Genomic DNA, 23,202 nt, shown 5'->3' with positions numbered 1-23,202 from the left:
AGAGCAGAAACTGGGATAAACATGAATAAAATGGCCAGACAATAAAAGTAGACTGCTTTCTTTTTATATTCCAAAGTGTATAGTGTTTTTTCTCTTTCTCTGCTGTTGAACTGCATATTGCTGGACAGGGGGAGCAGGAAGAGGTGCTGATGGACAGGGGGGGAATGAAGGGAAGCCTACTGCTGGACAGGGGGAGCAGGAAGAGGTGCTGATGGATGAGGGAGCAGGAAGAGGGGGGAGGTAAAATAAAGGGAGAAGGGCTGCTGTTGGATAAGGTGAGCAGTGATGGGGTGGGGGAGGACACAGGGGAGGTAAAAGGAAGGGAGAATGAACAGGGGGAGCAGACAAGGGGTGGTGGTGGACAGCCAAGGAAAAAAAAGAAAGAAAGATAGAAATACAGAAAGTGGCTAAGGAGAGAGAAAAAGAAATAAAGACATACACACACACATATATTCTAGCACCCGTTAATTTAACGGGCTATAAGACTAGTCAGTAAATAAATGACAAAGAAACAATAAACCCCAATGGTTCACCATGGAGATCTCGCACCTCATTAAGGAGAAGAAAAAAGCGTTTCTCTCCTACAAGCGCACGGAGAAAAGAGAGGCAAAGGTAGAATATAGGACCAGGTCTACAGCGGTTAAAATGGCAGTTAGGGAGGCAAAACTTTGAGTGGAAGAAATTCTGGCAAAAAACATTAAAAAGGGGGACAAATCCTTCTTTAGGTATATTAGTGACAGAAAAAGGAACACAGGCAGGATAGTACGCCTTAGAAGACCGGACGGAAGTTACGTGGAAGCAGATTCCGATAAAGCCGAACTACTGAATGAATACTTCTGCTCAGTCTTCACCTGTGAGGCACCGGGACACGGTCCGCAGTTGAAGGCAACACAAAGCACAGAAGACCCGTTTCAGAATTTTGAGTTCAAACCAGGTGAAGTTTACAGTGAACTGGCAAGACTCAAGGTGAACAAAGCCATGGGACCAGACAATTTGCACCCAAGAGTGCTCAGAGAATTGAGCGATGTCCTGGCGAAACCGTTGGCTGAGCTATTCAATCTCTCCCTAAGTAAGGGGAAAGTTCCCCTGGACTGGAAATTAGCTAATGTCGTTCCTCTGCATAAAAAGGGTTGCAGGGCAGAGGCTGCGAATTATAGACCGGTGAGTCTCACATCAATAGTGTGCAAATTCATGGAAACACTAATTAAAAGCAAATTGGACACAATCTTGAATGAAGGGAATCTTCGGGATCCCAAGCAGCATGGATTCACCAAGAGTAGGTCCTGCCAATCCAATCTCATCAGCTTCTTTGACTGGGTAACAAGAAAGTTGGACTTGGGAGAGTCTTTGGACGTCGTGTACCTGGACTTCAGGAAAGCTTTTGACAGTGTCCCACACCGCAGGCTGCTAAGCAAGATGGAATCGATGGGGTTTGGAGAGACACTAACTGCATGGGTCAATGATTGGCTGAGTGGCAGACTTCAGAGGGTGGTGGTTAATGGTACCCTCTCTAAAACATCGGAGGTGACCAGTGGAGTGCCGCAGGGCTCGGTCCTGGGTCCACTCCTTTTCAACATATTCATAGGGGATCTGACTCAAAGGCTTCAAGGTAAAATAACACTATTCGCCAATGACGCCAAACTATGTAATATAGTAAGTGAATGCAGTTTACAGAATTATATGGCGCAGGACCTGCTTACATTGGAAAGTTGGTCCTCAACCTGGCAGCTAGGCTTCAATGCTAAGAAATGTAAGGTCATGCACCTCGGAAACGGAAATCCATGCAGGACGTACTTCTTGAACGGAGAAACTTTAACTAGGACTTCAGCAGAACGAGATTTAGGAGTAATCATCAGTGCAGACATGAAAACTGCCAATCAAGTGGAGAAGGCTTCATCTAAGGCAAGGAAGATATTGGGTTGTATCAATAGAAGTTTCGTCAGCCGAAAGCCTGAAGTCATAATGCCGTTGTACAGGGCCATGGTGAGACCTCATCTGGAGTACTGTGTGCAATTCTGGAGGCCACATTACAGTAAAGATGTGCGCAGAATTGAATCGGTTCAGCGGACAGCCACCAGGATGATCTCGGGGCTCAAGGGTCTCTCGTACGAAGAGAGACTGAACAAATTGAGCTCTACACTCTCGACGAACGTAGGGAGAGGGGAGACATGATCGAAACATTTAAGTACCTCACGGGACGTGTCGAAGTAGAAGATGATATTTTCTTTCTCAAGGGACCCTCGGCCACAAGAGGGCACCCGCTCAAACTCAGTGGTGGAAAATTTCATGGCGACACCAGAAAGTATTTCTTCACAGAGAGAGTGGTTGATCATTGGAACAAGCTTCCAGTGCAGGTGATCGAGGCAGACAGCATGCCAGACTTTAAGAATAAATGGGATACCCAGTGGGATCCCTACGAGGGTCAAGATAAGAAAATTGGGTCATTAGGGCATAGACAGGGGGTGGGCAGACTTGATGGGCTGTAGCCCTTTTCTGCCGTCATCTTCTATGTTTTTATCCTGGATTCTCTACAAGGTAGGGTTACCAGATTTTCCGGAACCTTAATCCGATCCATGGCCCCACCCCCAGGCCCGTCCAGTTCAGCCCATCCCCATCCAGTTCTGCCCCCAGCCCCGCCCTCTCAACCTGCTTGCTCACTTGTTAGGAGGGCATCTGCGCATGCACTGGTGTGATGCCATGATGTCACCGCGTTGCATTCACGCATGCACAGATACTGTCCCGATGTTGCTCCTAGCTGGAAGCTTTTCAAAACCCAGACAAAGTGCTGGATGCCTGGACATGTCCTCTAAAATGAGGATGGTAACCCTACTACAAGGAGAACTGTTCCAGCAGTTGGTAATGGAACCCACATGGGATGGGGTCATACTGGACTTAGTGCTAACAAACGGGGAAAGTGTTTCTGATGTTATAGTGAATGATCATTTGGCATCCAGTGATCATTGCATAGTGTGGTTTAATATTAAGACAGGTGTAGAAAGGGCTGAATTGAAAGTGAGTGATCTAGACTTTAAAAAAAAGCAACCTTTGTTCAGATAGGGGATTATGTGAAGAAATTGTCTAGATGTGAACATCTGGAAGAAGCAGGAAAGCAGTAGGCAAAACCGAAAGGAGCTATTGTAAGGGCAACAAACAATTTTGTAAGAAAAGTAAGTAAAATTAAGAGGAAAAGAAGGCTACTTTGGTTCTCAGAAGTAGTAGCTGAAAAGATAAGGAAAAGAGGATAGGTTTCATAAACTACAAAAGATTGCAGAAAGAGGAAGACAGGCTAAAATATCTAGAAAAGTTAAGAGAAGCTTGTTGAGTGGTCAGGAAAGCAAAGATATAAATGGAAGAAAAAATAGCCGACATGGTAAAACGGGGGAACAAAACATTTTTTAGGTATATTATTGGTAGGAAAAAGTGCACAAGTTGAATTGTGAGACTCAAAGGTGAAGGGGAGGAATATGTACAAACCGATAAAGATGAGGCTGAATTGTTTAATCTAATCTAATCTTCCATTTGTGAGTCACAACATACCTAAACACAGCTGAAGTGCAGGGAGTGGGACCACAGAAGACAAATAGAAGTAGAGATTAAGGAGAGGTAGACTGATCGATTTACAGAGGATTGTGTTCAAGAAGACCTAGCTAAAGTAAAGGTGGACAAAGCAATGGGGCAGCATGGTGTACAACTGAGGGTACTGAAGGAACTTAAGGAAGTTCTGGCAGCTCCGCTGCTGATGTTTTTAATGCTTCTCCAAGTGGTGAACAGGAGGCAGGTGTCTTTCAAGTGAAAGAATACTCTGGAATGAGGGAGCATAGAATGAAGGTGACAGGAGAGAGACTCGGAAGTAACCTGAGGAAAAACTTCTTCATAGAAAGGGTGATGGTCTCATGGAATTGCCTCCTGGTGAAGGTGGTGGAGATGTAAAATGTTATCTGAATTTAAGAAATCTTAGAAATGTACATAGGATCTCTAAGAGAGAGGAAGAACTCGTAGATTGGGGAGACTGGGTAGGCCATATGGTCTTAATCTGCCTCTATTTTTCACAGTTTCTATGAATGTCAACCCTTATATTACAATGATAGCTCAAGGCAACTATATCATGTTTTTCATTAAATCAAGGTCATGAACAAATTGTTTGCTGACCTTTCACTAATGATTTAAGAACTGTCTTACAAATATACATGATCAGTATTGCAGTCATTTACCTGAACATACCACCCCGGCATCTTTAGCGTGGCCGCAGGCATTTGGGAATGACCCACTGTTAGGACACTGCAAGAGATGGGCCTCGTAGCCTCCACACTGCACATTACTCAGGATTATTCTTCCATGACCCTGCCCAAAAAAGGCCTTTCCTGGAGCAGAAAGAGCAGCTCCACATCTCAGCTGTCTGCAAACAACCTGTGCATCCATTCTGTCCCAGAAATGATCACACACAGTTCCCCAGGCTCCATTAGAGTAAACCTCAACCCGGCCTTTGCATCTGTGTCCTCCTCCGACCAGTCGCAGCTTTGGCCTTGAGGTCAAAGATGGACGAAGAACTGTGAAGATAGGAAGAAATTCAAGTTCTTTTACTCTGTTTATGAAGAACATCAAATTCATCTGATGTGATATAACATTAGCTGAGCTGATGTCAGCTGCTAGTAATAGTTACTGAATGATGGTAAAATGGGGGGGGGGGGCAGAGAGTGAGAGGTGAGAGGAATATATGAGATGTTGTCAAGGGTCTATAGAATAAGGATTGAGAAGTTTATAAGAGTAGGTAAGAAAGGGTTAATAGACAGAGCTTGTAAGAAAGAAAAAGGATTAGGGAGGTTTCTAAGGTGAAGGGGTGGAGCAGTCACGGGATTGGTTGGATGTTGTGGCAGGATGGAGTGAATTCTGTGAGGAAAGGGGAACAGTAGAGTAGTCTCTTCAGGAAAAGATTATCCCTTCCTTCCATTTGTGCTGGTGTTATGTTTTGTGTCAGTGTTGTGGGGGGGGAGGGGTACAGGTTATATGTTGACTTGGGTGGGTTTGGGGGAGCTTATAGGGTTGGGGAGAGGTGGTCGCAGCTTTGGTTGGGGGGAAAATTGGGTTTGGCTCAGTTGGATCTGGGAGATGAGCAGTTAATAAATAAATAATGTAACACTCATTTGCAATACCACTGCGAGGGGAAGCATGGCCTTGTGGGTCATGTTGGGGGAGGGCGGGGAAGCATGACCTTTCGTCACCATGGGTCATGTTTGGAGGAATGTTATAAGTTTAAAGACTTAACGGGAGCTAGTTTCAACACTGAATAGCTCCCTGGGGGGGGGGGGGTGAAATATGCATTGGGGGTTTGTTGGTTTTTGGACACGGATTGTATTGTAAGTGGAGATAATATTCTGATAGATAATAAAGCTGTGGCCAAATATTTATTCCAATAAAATTGAGTTGTGTGATTATTGATTGCAGGTGATGGGAATGCAAATGCTAATGTCATGTATCACGTGGGTGTTCCGGCTACAAATTGCCTTTTTATTTTAAATACTTTTGTCCTGCCATACTAAAATTTCACAGCAATTCACAAAATAATTTCAAAATAAATTCACAATATACTCTAGAAACAGCTGAACATAACTAACAATCTTCAATAAAAATAGTAAATTAAAACCACCGTCCTCCTCAAACTCATGCCTATTTTCTCATTCTATATCGCTGCGTAGTAGTAATAATCTGTCCCTTCTTTTCGTGTTAATGACAGCCAAAGTTTAATGAGAAAGGTAAGCCTTAAGCCTAATCCTAACTATGTTTTGTTTCCCTGTGGTATTTTGGGTGACTTTTCATTTGTTCATGTTTTTAAACATTTGTTTTTCTTTCATGGGGTTCTGTCGTCTTTATTGCACATTAGTTCATATCACTGACACAATAATTATAACAAAGGTTCAGGTTCCCCCCCTACTATTTTAGGTTAAAAATGAGTTCTGCACGTGGTCTGTGACCTCAGAATCCACTGTTCAGAACCTTAGTAAATGGGGGGCAGGGGGTTGCAAGGTTTACTCTTCCGTAGCACAACCCTGAAAGGAATGGGGACATTTAACAATGGAATGTGGTGTTAAGAACGTGAGAATTGCCGCTGCTGGGTCAGACCGGTGGTCCATCTTGCCCAGCAGTCCGCTCACGTGGTGGCCCTTAGGTGAAAGACCAGTGCCCTATTTGGGTCTAGCCTTACCTGAGTATGTTCTGGTCCAGCAGGAACTTGTCTAACTTGGTTTTGAATCCCTGGAGGGTATTTTCCCCTATAACAGCCTCTGGAAGAGCATTCCAGATTTCTACCACTCTCTGGGTGAAGAAGAACTTCCTTACGTTTGTATGGAATCTATCCCCTTTTAACTGCAAATATATGTATATGGACAGACTAGATGGATAACCTGGCCTGGCATTATGACATCACAATCTCAGCTCTGGAATGTTGCTACTCTTTGGGTTTCTGCCTGGTACTTGGGACCTGGGTTGGCCACTGTTGGAAACAGGATACTGGGCTCAATGGACCTTCGGTCTGTCCCAGTATAGCTACTCTTATGTTCTTATGTGAGCCAAGTACAGGACAATTAAGCCATTGTGACATCACTGATGAGGTTGGCTCTTAGGCATTGGTGGAATGAGGCATTATGACATCATAATCTCAGCTCTGGAATGTTGCTACTCTTTAGATTTTTACCAGGTACTTGTGAGCTAAATAGGCCACTGTGGAAACAGGATCCTGGTCTTGATGGACCATTGTGCTGACCCAGTATGGCTATTCTTAGGTTTTTATGACATGAAATGACTGTGTTGAAAAGCTGTCTGTCTGCATAGCTTGATGTAGGCGCGGGGGCTACTTATCATGACCTGTGTTTGGTTCACTACATGCCAGATCTGCTGTTGCATAAAGCTGAGGACGTGAAAACTTTCATAAGCTCCAGCTTCCGCTATTCAGTCTGCAGTGGTCAACCTGGTTGATGCCTGGAGTGTATCCAGATTTGGCCCATATTCAATGCTGACTGGGTAGAGTTAAGACTGCATCATATGTGCTCCAGCATGCCCAGTTTGCTGAACAGGCACCAGCTCCGAATATCTGTGGTGGTCCAGAAAACCTCCGAAGCTCCCCAGGCTGTGCTGTGGTGATCTGCCTGGATATTCAGCCTCATTCTCGGGGTAAGTGCCAATGAAAATCTCAATTTCACCCAGTCAGTGCGATTGAAGCTGGAATGAGTCTTTCTTGCCCATTTTAATCATTTTGGAAATAGACTCCAGTGTTATCAGCACTCTTATTTGTTAGATGAGACACTCTTCATTAAGGTTCAAGGCTTATTGCAATATGTTATCCTGCATATCAAATAGACTTCTAAGCGGCTTACATTCTCAAAAATAGAAAGGGGAGGAACTGTGCTGGTCAAAGACATAACAGTGGAGGAGATGGGGAAGAGCTCCAAGAAATGGTAGGAACGAGAGATGGGACCAAGCATGAGGTAGGGTATCCGTGTCTCAGATCAATAGCCCCATCGCCACTGTATGGAATAGAAAAAGAGGCAAACCAGGTCTCAGTACATGTGAATAACCGAAATTAATCAGGAACATCCGTATTCACAAAATAGTTGGAATGTTTTTGCCAGACCTGGGCATGTAAACTTTGTATAGCGTGTGTCAACAGGAGTGAAGCAGAAAAATTATGAAAAGGGGCCACAAAAATAGGTGCATTTAGGGGGGGAAGTGACGTCACTGAGCGGAATGAATGGTTGACTGCTTAGCTCCGTGTGGCTTGCTTGTATTTTGTATTAAATTCCCTCGATTCACGGCGTGTTCAACCCTGAAATTTGCTGGAGTACATGGGGATAGCTCAGACATGGGCTGAGAGATTGGAGAATCTGGGGCTCTTTTCCCTGGAAAAGCGGAGACTTAGAGGGGACAAGATCATGAAGGGCATAGAGAAAGTGGAGAGGGACAGATTCTTCAAACTTTCAGAAACTAAAAGAATGAAAGGGCATATGGAAAAATTAAGAGGGGACAGATTCAGAACCAATGCTAGGAAGTTCTTCACACAAAGGGTGGTGGATGCCTGGAATGCGTTTCCAGAGGGTGTGATAGGACAGAGTACGGTATCGGGGTTCAAGAAGGGATTGGATGAAGTCCTGAAGAAAAAAGGGATCGAAGGGTATAGATAGAAGATCACTATACAGGTCCTGGACCTGATGGACCGCTGCGTGAGCAGACTGCTGGACAAGATGACCTCTGGTCTGACCCAGCAGAGGCACTGCTTATGTTCTTATGTATGCTTCAGTAAAAAGGAAGGTTTTGAGATCGACTTAACCGTTTTCTGAGGACGTTTGTAGTCTTATATGAGGTGGGAGATGGTTCTACAGTTCAGGGCCCTGAATTGAGAGAATGGCACCGCAGGTGGTGGCAGAGATGATTATGCAGAAGTGTGGAACAACAAGGAGATCAGAGTGAATGGGATGGACAGTAGGGTGTCAAATGTCTAAAAAGGTAGGGAGGAGATTCTGTGGAGTGTATCTTACAAACTAGTAGCGAAATCTTGTGTGTGATGTGATGAGGAATTGGAAGCCAGTGAGCAGAGAAGAAAGCTCACAGAGAGCAAGAAAAAAGAGGGCACAGAGGAGAGGAGCCATCATAGAAATTCAGTTCTGTGATTAGGGCAAAGAGAAACACCTTGAGGTCGATGTTCAACGTAATAGAACCAGGCAGGAAATGCTCTGTGCGGGGCTGTCTGGTGATATTTAGCAGGCACTTAACCATTTAGATCCTGGTTCTAAAAGATAGCCACCAAGGAACTCGGGGCATAGTGTACATTGTGAGTTAAGCGCCATTAAACGCCATTTATAGAATCAGGCCTAGCTATACCTAAATTGGACTAAACTTAGGCGCTCCTAATTTATGGCATGGTTTGCACCTACAAGCAAACCATGCCCCAGATCTGGCCCTTAACCACATCCACTTTCTAGTAGGTGACTTCAGCCAATTAATTTTAATTTTCACCAATTACGAGCTCATTATCGATGCTGATTAAAATTTTAAATAATTCAGTTAGGTACATAGGCAGGCCACAAATAGAGAACGATATGGGGACAAAATTTCCCCCGTCCTGTCCCTGCAAAGCTCCGTCCTCATCTGCACAAGCCTCAAACACTTTAAAATCATGTGTGGTTAAGGCAGAGCTTGCAGGAATGGAGCAGGGAGGGGACAGGAGGGGGAAATTGAGTTCCTGCAGGGATGGGATAAAATTTGTCCCCGTGTCGGACATTGATAGAATCTGGGCCTTAATGCTGGTGGCTATTTTGTGCGTTGTCCAATATTTAGCACCCACCCCCCTCTTTTACAAAACCATAGCGTGATTTTTAGTGGCAGTCGCCGTGGTTACTGCCACAGCCGATGCTACAAACCGTGCTATAGTTTAGTAAAAGTGGGTGTGGGTGTGGGTGTGGGTGGGGGGGTTAACCGCCTTGGACCACATATAACTCAGTCGTATCTTTATCCGGTTTCACTTAGGCAGTTAAGCAGATAATGGATAGCAGGTCTCAGAAACCCGGATAGTCCATGGCTCAGCGTTAAATATCCAGGCGTAAAACCATTGGCAGACAAAACAGGCTGAGTAGTCTCACATAATACAATGTATGGAAAACTGGAGTTACCTGGTGGCCGAAGCGCCCCTGGCCGAGCAGCTGTTGAGACAGAAAAGTCACATTAATCAGCCTCTGAAGACATGTCCAGGCTGGGTTCAAAGGGGAGTGGGGGGGGGGGGGGAGCTGGTAAGGGGCATGAGAATATATTGATACATTAATTTTGCACATTTTCATATAAAACTGGAGTTACCTGGGGCCGAGAAGCTTTTGGGATAAGAAGGGACATTTAAAATCTCAGTTGAAGATGTATTCTGGCTGGCTGGGTTTGGTGGGGGGTAGAGGACAGGAGAATATGTGGACGTTTTCTTTTAGGAAGATAGTCTTTTGATATAATAGGATGATTGGAGTTACCTGGTTGCCAAAATGTTTCTGGTTGAGCAGCTGTGAAAACAAAAAAGTAATATTTTAATCAGCAGCTGGAGATGTGGCCTGGCCAGGAGAAGGAATTCATGCCAGCTTATTAGATAAAGAGGCCTTTTTTAGAAACATCTGCATGTGTAAATCCTGGTTTTATCTAGACTGCAATTTCAGAGTGTCCTGTTGACTCATGGACATCCTGATCATGCGGACGTTTCAAGGGGTTGTGGGTTAAGTATATTCAATTTTATAAGAGACTGCACTGTCAGAAAAACGTCACCTCTCCGTTTGCAGCAGCTCAGGGGCACACATACGTGCTCATTTCGGCAGGGCTATACACAAGAAACTAAGAGAACAATTCTCCTTATTCTCCCATTGTTTATTTCTGCCTCCAAAAAAAAATTAAAATGTGCAGCTTTACTACTCAATGCCTTGGTTTGTAAAATGGGAAATTCTGAAATCACCGCTTCTGCCTGGAAATGCAAGCACTTATATTCATAGGTGGAAGGGGGAGGGGTTTGCCACTACTGTCTTGGTGGGGTACCGGTATCTCTCCACCCCCCCCAAGCCACACTCGCGCCCTCCCTTCCTCTCTCCCCTCCCCCCCCCCCCCCCCCAGCGTGAGCAGCTTTTCCAGCCTGGCTCCCTCTGAAATCACTTCCGGGTCATGGGGCCAGGAAGTGACATCAGAGAGAAAGCCAGCACAAGCAGCAGGCAGGAGAAGCTGCTCACACTGATGAAGATTTTAAAATGGAACAGGGGTAGGAAAGGAGGGCAAGAGTGTGGCATGGGGGATTGGTGCAGAAAGAGTGGGGGTGGGTAGCTTCATCGCATGCTCCCTAGTCCTAGTATTTTTGGAATTCACATCTACCCTTTCGACTCCTCTCTCTTATCACCCCTTTTCTCATGTTCATCGCCTTTCTCTTTACCTTTTCGAATTCTGCTGTATCTTTTTTGAGATACAGTGACTAGAACTGCACACAGTACAGGATTCAAAGTGCAGCCATACCATCGAGCGATACAAGGGCATTATAACATTGAATTTGCTTTCTTAGCTTCTGTAAATTGCCCCTGGAAAAGAGTATGTTTTGACCTGGATGGCTCCAATTCAGTCTCGACGTTCTGTGTAAATGGACCTTCACGTGTTTCCTGCTGGGAGAAGTCATTTTCTCTTTGAAAGATGTGCTCTTTTCAAGTCTGTTCTTAGGCAGAATAAACACATTGGACTGGCTAGGATGAAATTCAGCTCTTGCTGTAGGCTGAGATAAATGGCTTTCCTTCATCATTTCTTCTTTATGTGTGTGTCTTTATACTGACTTACATCAGTTACTAACGAAAACTCCAGCACCCTAGAGCATTCACAACCGGTGGGGGAGACATGAACCAGTTATTAACAGCAAGCACCATAAAGTCTAGAAACCAGAAGAGAAAGACCATGGGGGAAGCCACTGCTTGCCCTGGATTCTTAGCATGGAATGTTGCTACTCTTTGGGTTTTGGCCAGGTACTAGTGACCTGGATTGGCCACCGTGAGAACGGGCTTCTGGGCTTGATGGACCATTGGTCTGACCCAGTAACATAGAAACATAGAGTATGACAGCAGAAAAGGGCTTTTGGCCCAACAAGTCTGCCCACTCGAAGAACCCTCCCTCAACAAGAACCCTCCCTCTAAGAATTTCCCGGAGCGAACCCACTCCAAGAACCCTTCCTCAACATGAACCCTCTTTTTAAACATTTCCCAGGAGTGAACCTACATGTAATTAAGCCGATGGAGAGAATAGAAACTGGACTGAATGGTGCGTGAGATATATTCATGAAAACATAAATCTAAAACTTGTGAATGTAGAGATGGGTATGTTGAAAAAGACAGGAGTTAGCATAGGCTGAGAAAGAGAGCCAGTAATCCAGCAGGCTACCATCTTATCTGGATTAATGACTAAGCGATGGTCACGTAACCAAGTAGAGAGAGCAGTAAGATGGTATTGGAGAGGAGAAAGATCAAGATGCAAAAGAGAGCATAAAAGACCAAAAGAATGTCATCAGCATAAACAAATGACCTAATATTGAAAGGCTGTATGAGAATATTCAGGGGGCTGACAAAGTAAAGAACCCTAGGGAACACTATACATGATACTGTGACGTGAAGATGAGGTCGATAGGTTTCTCTGGTTCAGTCCAGTCTTGGCTCTCTTTATTTCTCACTGGTAGAACTTTCACGGCCATTCACATATTTCAGTTAAGAGTTTGATGATCCACCAAATTAAATGTGGTGGATATGTCTAGTGAGACAACCAAAGCAATTTTACGAGTCAAGAATAGCATGCAATTCACTGAGGAGAGTAACTAAGATCATCTTGATTCTATGGGAAAGACAAAAGGCTCCCTGGCGAGGGTGGAATACAAGAGATTCTTAGATATGTGATGAGAGTTGTTCAAGTATTATCTTTTCTAGAGAAAACTAAGATTTGAGACTGGTCTCTAGTTGGTAGAGGATGTTGGATCCAGAGAATGTTTCTTTAATAGTGGGTGGATTACAGCCTTTTTTGTTCCGGAGGATGGATAGTTCCTTTTGTGAGACTATCTAATCTATCTAATATATAATAAAGAGCTAGCCGCACATGCGCACTCCTATTTGCGTGTTCTGTGCGCTGTAGGTCTGTGGCCGAAGGAGTGCGCAAGCGTGCTAATACGTCACCAGCCTATCGCCTCCACAAGCCAGACCGCAGCCAGACGACGTTCTCCGTTCCTCCTGCCGCCGCCGCCGATCTCCGTTTCTCCTTTGCCGCCCACCCCCTTCTCTTCCCGCGGGCCCGAATGGCGATTCCAGCAGCGTGTACATCAGTCTTCACACGCTGCTTCGGGCCCTTCTACTGCCCTGATTTGCTCTGCCGCGTCTCTGATGATGTCATCAGGAACGTGCCAGAGTAAATCAGGGCAGTAGAAGGGCCCGAAGCAGCGTGTGGAGACTGATGCAAGCGCTGCTGGAATCACCACCTTTGTAGTCCGGACCACGGGAAGGGAAAGAGGGGGGGGGTAGAGGAAACGCTAATGCTGCTGCACAGGGAACTGGTGGGGGGGGGGAAATGGAGGGGGATGGAATGCTGGTTTGGACAGACAGACAGAGGGAGGAAGGGAGACAGAAAGAAAAGAAGAAAGACACAGGGGCAAGGAGATACACAGAAAGACAGACAGGCAAAGGGGGCCAGGGACAGAGACAGACAGAAAGGACAGCGGGAGCCGCGTCAGGAGGGGTGCGGGATGCGGCAGTGGGAACTTTTCCAATGGGTGCAACTGGGCAGCTGTCGGGAACCTCTGATCAGGGGCAGAGCAAGGTAAGAGTATCATAGGGATAAGAAGGAGGGGGGATAAAAAAGGAAGGGATGCCTACTGCTGGACAGGGGGAGAAGGAAAGAGATGCTGATGGACGGGGGGGTGAAGAAAAAGGAACGGAGGACTAATGTTGGACAGGGGGAGAAGGAAAGAGGTGCTGGACAGGGGGGAGGTAAAACAAAGGGAGAAGGGCTGCTGCTGCATAAGGAGAGCAGTGAAGGGGTGGTGGTGGACACAGGGGAGGTAAAAGGAAGGGAGAATGGACGGGGAGCAGGCAAGGGGTGGTGATGGACAGCCAAGGAAAAAGAAAGGCAGAAAGAAAGAAAGCGGCTAAGGAGAGAGAGAGAAAAAAAGACAGACACACACACATATGTTCTAGCACCCGTTAATGTAACGGGCTTAAAGACTAGTGAGAAATAATAGAGAAAATAGAACTTAGGCTTTGTGGGGAGGGGATTTTATCCAGGTAGCAGGAAGAACATCAAGAGAGCAAAAGATGGGCTTCATAGCAATGAGGTGATCTTTAATGATATTCAGAGGCAATAAATTGATTGTGCCTCTTTCTGGATAAATATAGTTTAATACTGACCTGTATTGTATGCTCTTGTTATGTAGCAAACTCAAGACTTGCATTTAAGCTCTTACTTGTTATGCTGATGGGTTTCCAGCATTGCCGGGTTAGAGTGTTATGAAATGGTGATTGATTTCAGTCAAATTGTCTGTAATTGAATTACAAGACGTCAGATTGAGAGATTACCTGAGAGCTGAACGGTGTTTTTCAGTCTTGATGACCTCATGTTGTTCCTACCATCCCATCCCATCCCATCCCATCTCTTGTATCCTGCAAATGTCAGCTAGGAATCATTTTGGCTTCACAATATTAGAATTGCTACCTCAAGTCATCTTTGCCAGCTAAAGGTTTCTGCAATCAGTGGGGGCAGTCCTGGCCTTGTCGGAGCACTAGTTACTGTTCCACCTGTTAATGTGTTACTTAAAATAATATTTGAGTAAAAGGATGGAGCTTAATTTCTGCCTTTAATTACAGAGTAATTCATTTGTCTTCCTGTAATGAGAATGCAGTCTATAATGCTCTTTACCCAGCGGCCGGTGCCCTGTGTCATGTACAAATAGAGCAGAATAAGGTTTACCATTCAGTGATGGATGACCCAGTACACATTGTGATTTAGCCGCACAGAGCCAAGTCATTCTCTGCCCTGAAACAAGGATTGAAGCAGGAAAAGTAAACATTTAAATGAGAAGCGCAGTTTATTGTATTTCTGAAGTGAGGAATGAGTTGATCTTGTACTTTTATGTTTAGGGAGAAAATAATTTTCGTTTTATCTGCATGTCTTGCCACAGAAATCATCCAACATTAGTTCCTTTCTCTGTAGGACCATGAAATGAAGGTGGTGGAAACCGTGAGGGTCAAGGGACAGAGGCCTGAAGTGAGATCTCTAGGGCTGAGACCACTAATGCTTAATACTGAGGAACATATTACTTGAAGGCTGTTCCACATTAATAAGGCTCCAAGCCACTAAAGCAAAGTAATGGGTTGTTTGTGTGAGTAACCTCTGTGGTCGTGTCAGGATCTTCCATTGTCATAGCCAGGAAAGCACTCAGATTTCCAGAGACTCGGTCCATGGTTATAACCTTTAATGAAGCACTAGCCCTCAGTAAGTTCTCCCTGAAGATGCCTAAACATTTGTCCTCCCCCTTTCAGCGGTAGCCGCAGATTTTTCACTAAACCCTATTTTTCCATACAGTATATGAGATTTTGGAGCGTCTGTCACCCTCTCCATCTGCTGGGGCCCCTGAATTGTTATTTAGGTTTCTTTATTTGATATATATTGCATCATAAGTATACTTTCTAAGTGGTTTACAATATATCAAAAAATACAATGTATCTGTGAAAGGAACCACAGTGGTTGATAGGATAGACAAGAGCAAAATTAGGAGGGGGGGGGGCAAGGAGGGAGATTTAGCCTACAGTTCCTGCTCAGCACAGTTGCATTAAAGATTCCGGAGAACTAATCGAGTTCTGACCTAAAGATGTCATTCCAGATGAAGATATAATGGCAGAGAGTTCCAGAGTATAGGGCTATTTACACTGATAATTCTTCTCCAAATACTGTCAATGGAAACATGTCCTTGTGAGCATGTAGAGAGATATTATACAGGAAAGATAGAGAGATTGACCTAAGGGGAGAATGTTGAATGTCATGTGTATGATTTTGTAAGTGATATAGTGAAAAATGGGGAGGCAGTGTTCCTTTCGGAGAAGAGGTGTTACATGATCAAATTTTCGTTAATGTGTTAGTAGTTGTATGGATGAATTTTGGACTGACTGAAGATGGCGAGTATTTTGCACTCTGATACCCTGAAGCTGTGAATTACAGTAATCAAGTTGGATATGTCCAAAGAATAGATAATGATCCTCTGTGTAAATGTTGAGAAAAGCCGATGTGTGGGTAGATCAGTCAACGTCTGAAGTAGCTAGCCTTGATCACATTTGAGATTATAAGGTACAAGTGATCTCCCGTCACTCCTGCCTCACTAATATTAAAATTCAAAATGGTGCCAGCTGATCCTGTAGCTTCCCTTTGCAGAAAACTCACTTCATTAAGAAGGTAATAATGAGTGAGTGGCGCTCTACATTTTTTGAAAAAATGCCAGATGCCATGGGCTTTTTTTGCCTGGATACTAATATTCAGTATCCAGGTATAATGCAGCTGTTGGAACTGGTGATATTTAGGCTGGTACTTGGATAGCTCTAGGCTCTGTTCAGATTCCACCCACAGACAGTCCTGGCTGAATTGTGAACAGATTGAAGGGAAGAGCGATGGCTTGGCTGGAGACCTGTAAGAAGCAAGTGTGAGGAGATGAGTGTGGATAAAAGTTTTGGAAGTGTGCTCAGAATGGAAGGGGCAAGTGTTGGTGATCTTATGTTCAAAGTCAGGAAGGTACTTGTATCATATAGAAGAACCTGCAAAAGTTTGTCACACATAAGGTCAAAATTTACACCGCTTACTATAAGGCAGATGGCAGAAGTATTAAGCTGCTTAACTAGTCCCACTAACTCACTGGATGTTTGCTCGCCTTATTTTGATCAAAAGTATGAGAAAGGAATTAATCAAACTATTTGGTAACCCTAGTGAATAGATCTCTAAGTGATGGTAGATACCCAGATAGCTTCCTTATATTAAAAACCATAGCGAGACCTCTTTTAAAAAGTGAAAAGTTGGACAAATCATATCCAAAAATTATGAATCAATTTCCTTTATTTTCTTTTTGGGAAAAATCTTTGAAAAATGCATATTGTATCTTACAAGGGACACTCAACGAAATGACTGAGAAATACTTTTAAAACCAATAGGAAGAAATATTTCTTTTCACTCAGAGAATAGATAAGCTCTGGAACGCATTGCCAGAGGATGTGGTAAGAGCGGTTAACGTAAATGGTTTTAAGAAAAGTTTGGACAAGTTCCTGGAGGAAATGTCCATAGTCTGCTATTGAAACAGACATGGAAGAAGCAACCACTGGCCCTGGATCGGTGGCTATTTGGGTTTTTGTCAGGTACTTGTGACTTGGAAACAGGATAGGGGGCCATTGGTCTGACCCAATATGGCTATTCTCATGTTCTGGTGGAACAATCTTAGAGAGAAGGAAACAGGTTTTAGCAGTTTGACTCCTCTCTCTCTTTCTCTGCACACATCCAACAAAGATGACCCAAGGTTATGAGTTGAAGAAAGAGGAATGATGACAGTGTTTATCCCAGAAATAGAAAATGGGGGAAGAGAAGTGAGTCATACACCATCATCTGCAACTGAATATCCACATTTTCACTGTTATTGGATAAAGAATGTGCTTTTTTTATAATTACTAAATCTTTTGGCCTTTCCGTGCATTATTATGTAAACCCCCCCCCCCCCACACACAAAAACAGGTAGGTGTAAGTTGGTGATCCTCTGTTTTTCTTTCTCAAATTTTAAACAAGGTTTTAAATGTAATGTAATGTTGTTTTGGGACTTTAGAGATGGAGGTCAGTAGAAGAGAAAAGCAAGCTGTCTCCAAGTCCTCTCAATTGACCTCTCTTCATGTATGTTTGCTTTTTCCTTCTCGTGCTTCTCCAGTTGTCTGTGAGAAACAAAAAACGATGTCCAAGTGCTGAGAGAAAGTTGCCCTATTCTAGGCAGGTTTAACCATGCAAATGCCAGTTAGATCATCCTTAGTTTTATGGCGGAAATGCAGAAGGTTAGACTGTGGTTCACTTAGAGCAGATGGTCACCCTTTGTCCTTGTTAGAAACATCTGCCCACAGAGATGATGAACATCAAGAAATATTGAATAGTCTGAGCGCTGCAATGCAAATACAGAGCCAGAGACTACGTGAGCAGAATAAAAGAATATAAATATCATCGACTTTCCCAAGAGAGTCAGCTGAAATGGGGCATGGGGGAACTGCTGAGAGACCTTCTACTAAACAGGACTCATTTCCCTGGTAATAACTGGAGTAGAGGAGTAGGCTGGGAACCTGGGCTTGATTCCCACGGCAGCTCTGGGCAAGTCACTTAACCCTCCCTAGCTCTATGGTAGTTGTAATCGCCTACGAGGACTCCATTGGCCCTCCTTCAAACTCAATGTCCGAATGAGCCGTCTAAGCCCTTACTGATGCTCTGAGCTATGGCTGCTGCTTCCCAACCTGATGGTATCATTTAAGCGCTTGTTCAGCTTGAATATTTTGAACTTTAGGGTGCAAAAAAGATCTACAAATATGAGAACGATTTATATTATCTCTATAAATTTGTACAATCTATAAGTGATAAGCCTTTAACATAGAAAAACAATCTCAGCTGAAAAGACAGAGAACTCTTTGGGGGGGGGGGGGGGGGCATTTTTGTTTCTGCTAAGAAGAAATGCATTTACCTTGCCCACATGCAATGCCGTTGATGAAGAGCAGCAGCCACCAGAGTTCCCCAGTAGCCCCCATGCCGATGAGGTCTCTTCCTGGGATAAGGATAACAGCTTGCTTCTTAATACTTTGCTTTCACATGAGAGGTGTGTCCTGCCATTTGATCCTGTTTCTTTGATTGGGGTGACTGAGCTAAGAGGAGGACCTTTGGTAGAGATGGTTGATGGTAAGGCACTGCCTTTCCTTTAATACATACTGCTTTGGGAGCAGCTAGAAGGGAAGATGCTTCAACAGTTGCAACACCCAGAGGTGAAGCACCGGTACTCTTCCTGACCACCAGGTTAAAGTCCCAGTGCTTGGCTTTGCTATTTCCTCTCATATTACTCTTCGTACCACTGTCCATTGAAACTGACCTCCTCACAGTGCCTCGTAGCTGGTTTAAAAAAAAGGTTTGGACAAATTCCTGGAGGAAAAGTCCATATTCTGCTGTTGAGACAGACATGGGACGGTAGCATGGAATGCTGCTACTATTTGGGTTTTTGCCTGGTACTTGGGACCTGGGATGGCCACTGTTGGAAACAGGATACTGGGCTATATGAACCATGTTCTTACGCTTTTATGTCCTATACTTGGCTCATATAAGAATTCCCATACTGGGACAGACTGAAGGTCCATCAAGTCCAGGATCTTGTTTCCCAAGTACCTGGCAGAAAGCCAAAGAGTAGCAACATTCCATGTAAGCAGTGGCTTCCCCCATGTCTATCTCAATAGCAGACTTTGGACATTTTCTCTGGGAAGTTGTCTGAATCATGTTTAAAAACCAGCTACCTTAACCACTGTTTCTAGAGCTTAACTATTCTTTGAGTGAAAAAATATTTCCTCTTATTGGTTTTCAAAGTATTTCCCTGTAACTTCATCGAGTGTCCCCCTAGTCTTTAAAAATCGATTCACTTGTACCCGTTCTACTCCAATCAGGATTTTGTAGTCTTCGATCATATCTCCCCTCAGCTATCTGTTTTCCAAACTGAAGAGTCCTAACCTCTTTAGTCTTTCCTCATAAGAGAGGTGTTCTATCCCCTTTATCATCTTGGTCACTCTTCTTTGATCCTTTTCTTATTCTGCTCCAGAATGGAACACAATATGCAAGGTGCGATCGTACCATGGAACGTTACACAAGCAGATAGAAACAACTTCGTTGCTGTTTTATTGTCATGTGTCATATTCCATTTTGTTCAATGTTTTTATTATACATGTCAACTTGTACTCTACTTAGAATTATGGCTGTAGTGAATTATACATTTTTAACCTAAATAAATAACTACAGTATTATTTTATGGTGCTGTAATAGATGCACTGAACATAAGATCCAGAGTAAATATTAAGACCCTCAACCAACAAGACCATGGAGCCAGGGATTCTTTGAAACAAATTATAGAGAAAAGGTCCACTGGCCTTTTTGCATCTCCTAACGCTGGTATTAGTGCAGTAAGAAAAAAAAAAATTGAAGTCACCTATTAGAGATTACATAGCAGTCTTTAACTGAGTTCATTCCTACCAGAACGAGTCATCAAATCATTCTCAATATTAAGAAGTTGAATAGAATAGCCCGAGAACTACATGGCTTAATCATGACCTTTATGAGAATGAAACAGAGGCTGAGCTATGAAGAAGAGATGAATCATAAGAATGGAAGGGAAGGTGAAGAGGAAAGGAGTGAAAACCTAAGGGTGGGGGGTGGAGGATGGGGAGGAAGAATGGTTCCATACAAGCGAAAACATAAGTTACATTGGGCTCTTAAAGAGACAAAAAGTCTATTGGTGTGAAATAGTAGAATGAAAGACAAATGGTAAATGTAAGGTTTACATAAGAACATAAGAATTGCCACTGCTGGGTCAGACCAGTGGTCCATCGTGCCCAGCAGTCCACTCACGCGGCAGCCCTTAGGTCAAAGACCAGTGCCCTAACTGAAACCAGCCCTACCTGCATACGTTCCAGTTCAGCAGGAACTTGTCTAACTTTTGTCTTGAATCCCTGGAGGGTGTTTTCCCCTATAACAGCCTCCAGAAGAGCATTCCAGTTTTCTACCACTCTCTGGGTGAAGAAGAACCTCCTTATATTTGTGCGGAATCGATCCCTTTTTAACGTTAGGTTCTCTCCACCTTGGAAAGGGTGACCAACTTGTCTTTATCTACTAAGTCTATTCCCTTCATTATCTTGAATGTTTTGATCATGTCCCCTCTCAGTCTCCTCTACGTATTTAATGCAACCCACTATTAAGATCTTGGGTGTGATTTTAGATCAACATTTAACAATGCAGGATCAGGTAAATGCTCTAGTGCGGAAAGTTTTCTATACTTTGTAGAAATTATGCAGTATAAGATCTTACTTCGACATTGCATCGTATAAATTATTGGTACAATTTTTGATGTTGAGCCAACTGGACTAGTGTAACAATATATTTAGCAGGCCCACAAAAGAATTTATCAAGGCTGCGAATAGTCCAGAATGCTGCAGTCCGCCTGATCTATGGTTTGAAAAAGTATGACCATGTGAGCCCCTACTATCGAGAACTGCATTGGCTTCATGTGGAGGCTTGAGTTAAATTTAAATTTGGCTGTCTCTGTTATAAAGTTCTTTTTGGCATGGCACCTACCTACTTATCCAAATGAGTTTCCTTTGTTCAATCTAAGTGTCCATGTAGTTCGCACAGTCTCTTTAATTTTCCATCTTTCATAGTCTGTTGTAATAAAAAAAATACCACCAATGTTTGCTTTCTTATCAGGCGGCCTCCTGGAATAAGGAATTGAAATCTCTGTTACTGTGTCTTATCGTTATTTTCTAAAGCAATTGAAGACAAATTTGTTTGCTAACTAATCAAATCTTTCTATTATGTATTATTTTTTTTATATTTGTTAACCGCATTGAATTTACTGGTTATGTGGTATAGAAGTGATTTGTTATGTCATGTTATGTCCACTTTCCTGTTGTAACACTGATACTTGGAGTTAAAATAAATTTTCTTTCAAGACTAGACTCTTTTCTGATTTTAAGCACCTTAGTTCTCTAGCTGGACATTTCATGCAGAGCCACGTTGGGTTATGCTATTTTTATATCCTGCTCTCAAATTGGTCTCATTACTACAGCAACAACCCTGGCCACTAGGTGTCATCATTCAGCAATGGCGAAGCATCCCTCGTCTTCCAGCGGCTGTGGGGCTGCCGCTGCCTCTCTGTTGCTCCCAGCCCTGCCTGGATGGAGAAATGGAGAGGCAAAACCTGTAGTTAAACATTTTTATAGGAAAACAATTATGAACCAAGCTTTATAGCACAGCGGAGGAAAAGGTAGGGATTTTGCAGCTCTCTTTTTTTCTTTTATGTATTTCTTGGAATTTATTAACCACCTTTATGAAGAGATTCACCCAAGGCGGTTTACAGCAAGTACAGTTTTTAACAGCATAACAATAGTGAAATGACCCATTATAAACATAAATACAATCAACGAAGAGACCTTTGAGATGGCAAACTGAATCCTCATAATAGGACTAACATGATACAGTATAAGAAATATAAGCATTTAACACTGCAAAACAATCCTATCACAGACATATGATATGTGTCAGCAGAATATGAATGATATAATAGGCAGCATGGTATAACATTCATATAACATGGATATGAGGCCCACGATATCTGCCCAAAACCTATGAAATATCATAATAGGCCCAAGGGGCAAGTGCAATTGAGATAGACAGACGGGATAAAGTCATAACTACCGTAGATGAAGGCAAATTCTATGAACCATTAAATAAGATATGGGGAAAAATGATAGCAGATAAAGGCCAAATGGCCCATCTAGTCTGCTTATCTGCAGTAACCATTATCTCTTTCTCTCTCCAACAGATCCCAGGCCCTTTTGAATTCAGACACAGTCTGTCTCCACAACCTATTCCGAGAGACTGTTCCATGCATCTACTACCCTTTCTGTACAAAAGTATTTCCTCAGATTACTCCTGAGCCTATCACCTCTTAACTTTATCCTATGCCCTCTCATTCCAGAGCTTCCTTTCAAATGAAAGAGACTCGACTCATGCACATTTACATTACGTAGGTATTTAAATGACTCTATCATATCCCCCTTCTCCTGCTTTTCCTCCAAAGTATACAGATTGAGATCTTTAAGTCTGTCCCATACATCTTATGATGAAGACCACATACCATTTTAGTAGCCTTCCTCTGGACCAACTCCATCCTTTTTATATTTTTTTGAAGGTCTCCAGAATTGTACACAATAGTCTAAATGAGGTCTCACCAAAGTCTTATACAGAGGCATCAATACCTCCTTTTTAACTACTGGCCTTACCTCTCCCCATGCAACCTAGCATCCTTCTAGCTTTCACAGTCACCTTTTCAACCTGTTTAGTCACCTTAAGATCATCACATACAATCACACCCAAGTCCCGCTCTTCTGTTGTGCACATAAGCTCTTCACTCCCTAATCTGTACCGATATGCAGTGAGGACCGGTAAGCCAAGGTGTTGAGTGACTGGTTAGTCAGGCTCGAAAGAACAGTCAAGCTTTCACCTGTTTCCCGACACAGAGGTAGTTTTGAGTTCACCAAAGCCCTCTGGGAGTTCCTTCAATAGGTACGAAAAGTCCTGTAACTGAAGTGTAGCTGAAAAATACTATGTCACCAAACAGCCTTACTTGGTCAGACCAATGGCATATCTAGCCCGGTATCCTGTCTTCACGGTGGCCTATCCATTCAAGTACTGGTGTTAATTGTCTCAATTGAGAGATGTGTGTATATTGGAAGAGTACCCAAATCTGGGTGTGAAAAATTTGGTGCCATTTACAGAATCCAGATGAATACGATCCCCTTATTTCCACCATTACCAGCCAAAACAAGACAGTCTTGCATACTTTTCTTCATTTTCCGAGGATTATTGAGCACTCTCTCCCTT

The 23,202-nt window shown here is 43.4% G+C and overlaps 1 protein-coding gene across 1 annotated transcript in view; it reads right to left on the bottom strand.

The window, feature by feature from the left end:
• DMBT1 (deleted in malignant brain tumors 1) overlaps positions 1-23,202 on the bottom strand; it is a 572,499-nt gene that overhangs the window by 192,335 nt on the left and 356,962 nt on the right. Inside the window, exon 35 of the mRNA XM_033942984.1 lies at positions 4,471-4,515. Coding sequence (XP_033798875.1) covers positions 4,471-4,515 — 45 coding nt within the window. The remainder of the gene's footprint in view (positions 1-4,470; positions 4,516-23,202) is intronic.

Source organism: Geotrypetes seraphini, chromosome 4, assembly GCF_902459505.1.
Source record: "Geotrypetes seraphini chromosome 4, aGeoSer1.1, whole genome shotgun sequence".
Classification (NCBI taxonomy): domain Eukaryota; kingdom Metazoa; phylum Chordata; class Amphibia; order Gymnophiona; family Dermophiidae; genus Geotrypetes; species Geotrypetes seraphini.
This window is presented reverse-complemented; position numbering and strand designations above follow the sequence as displayed.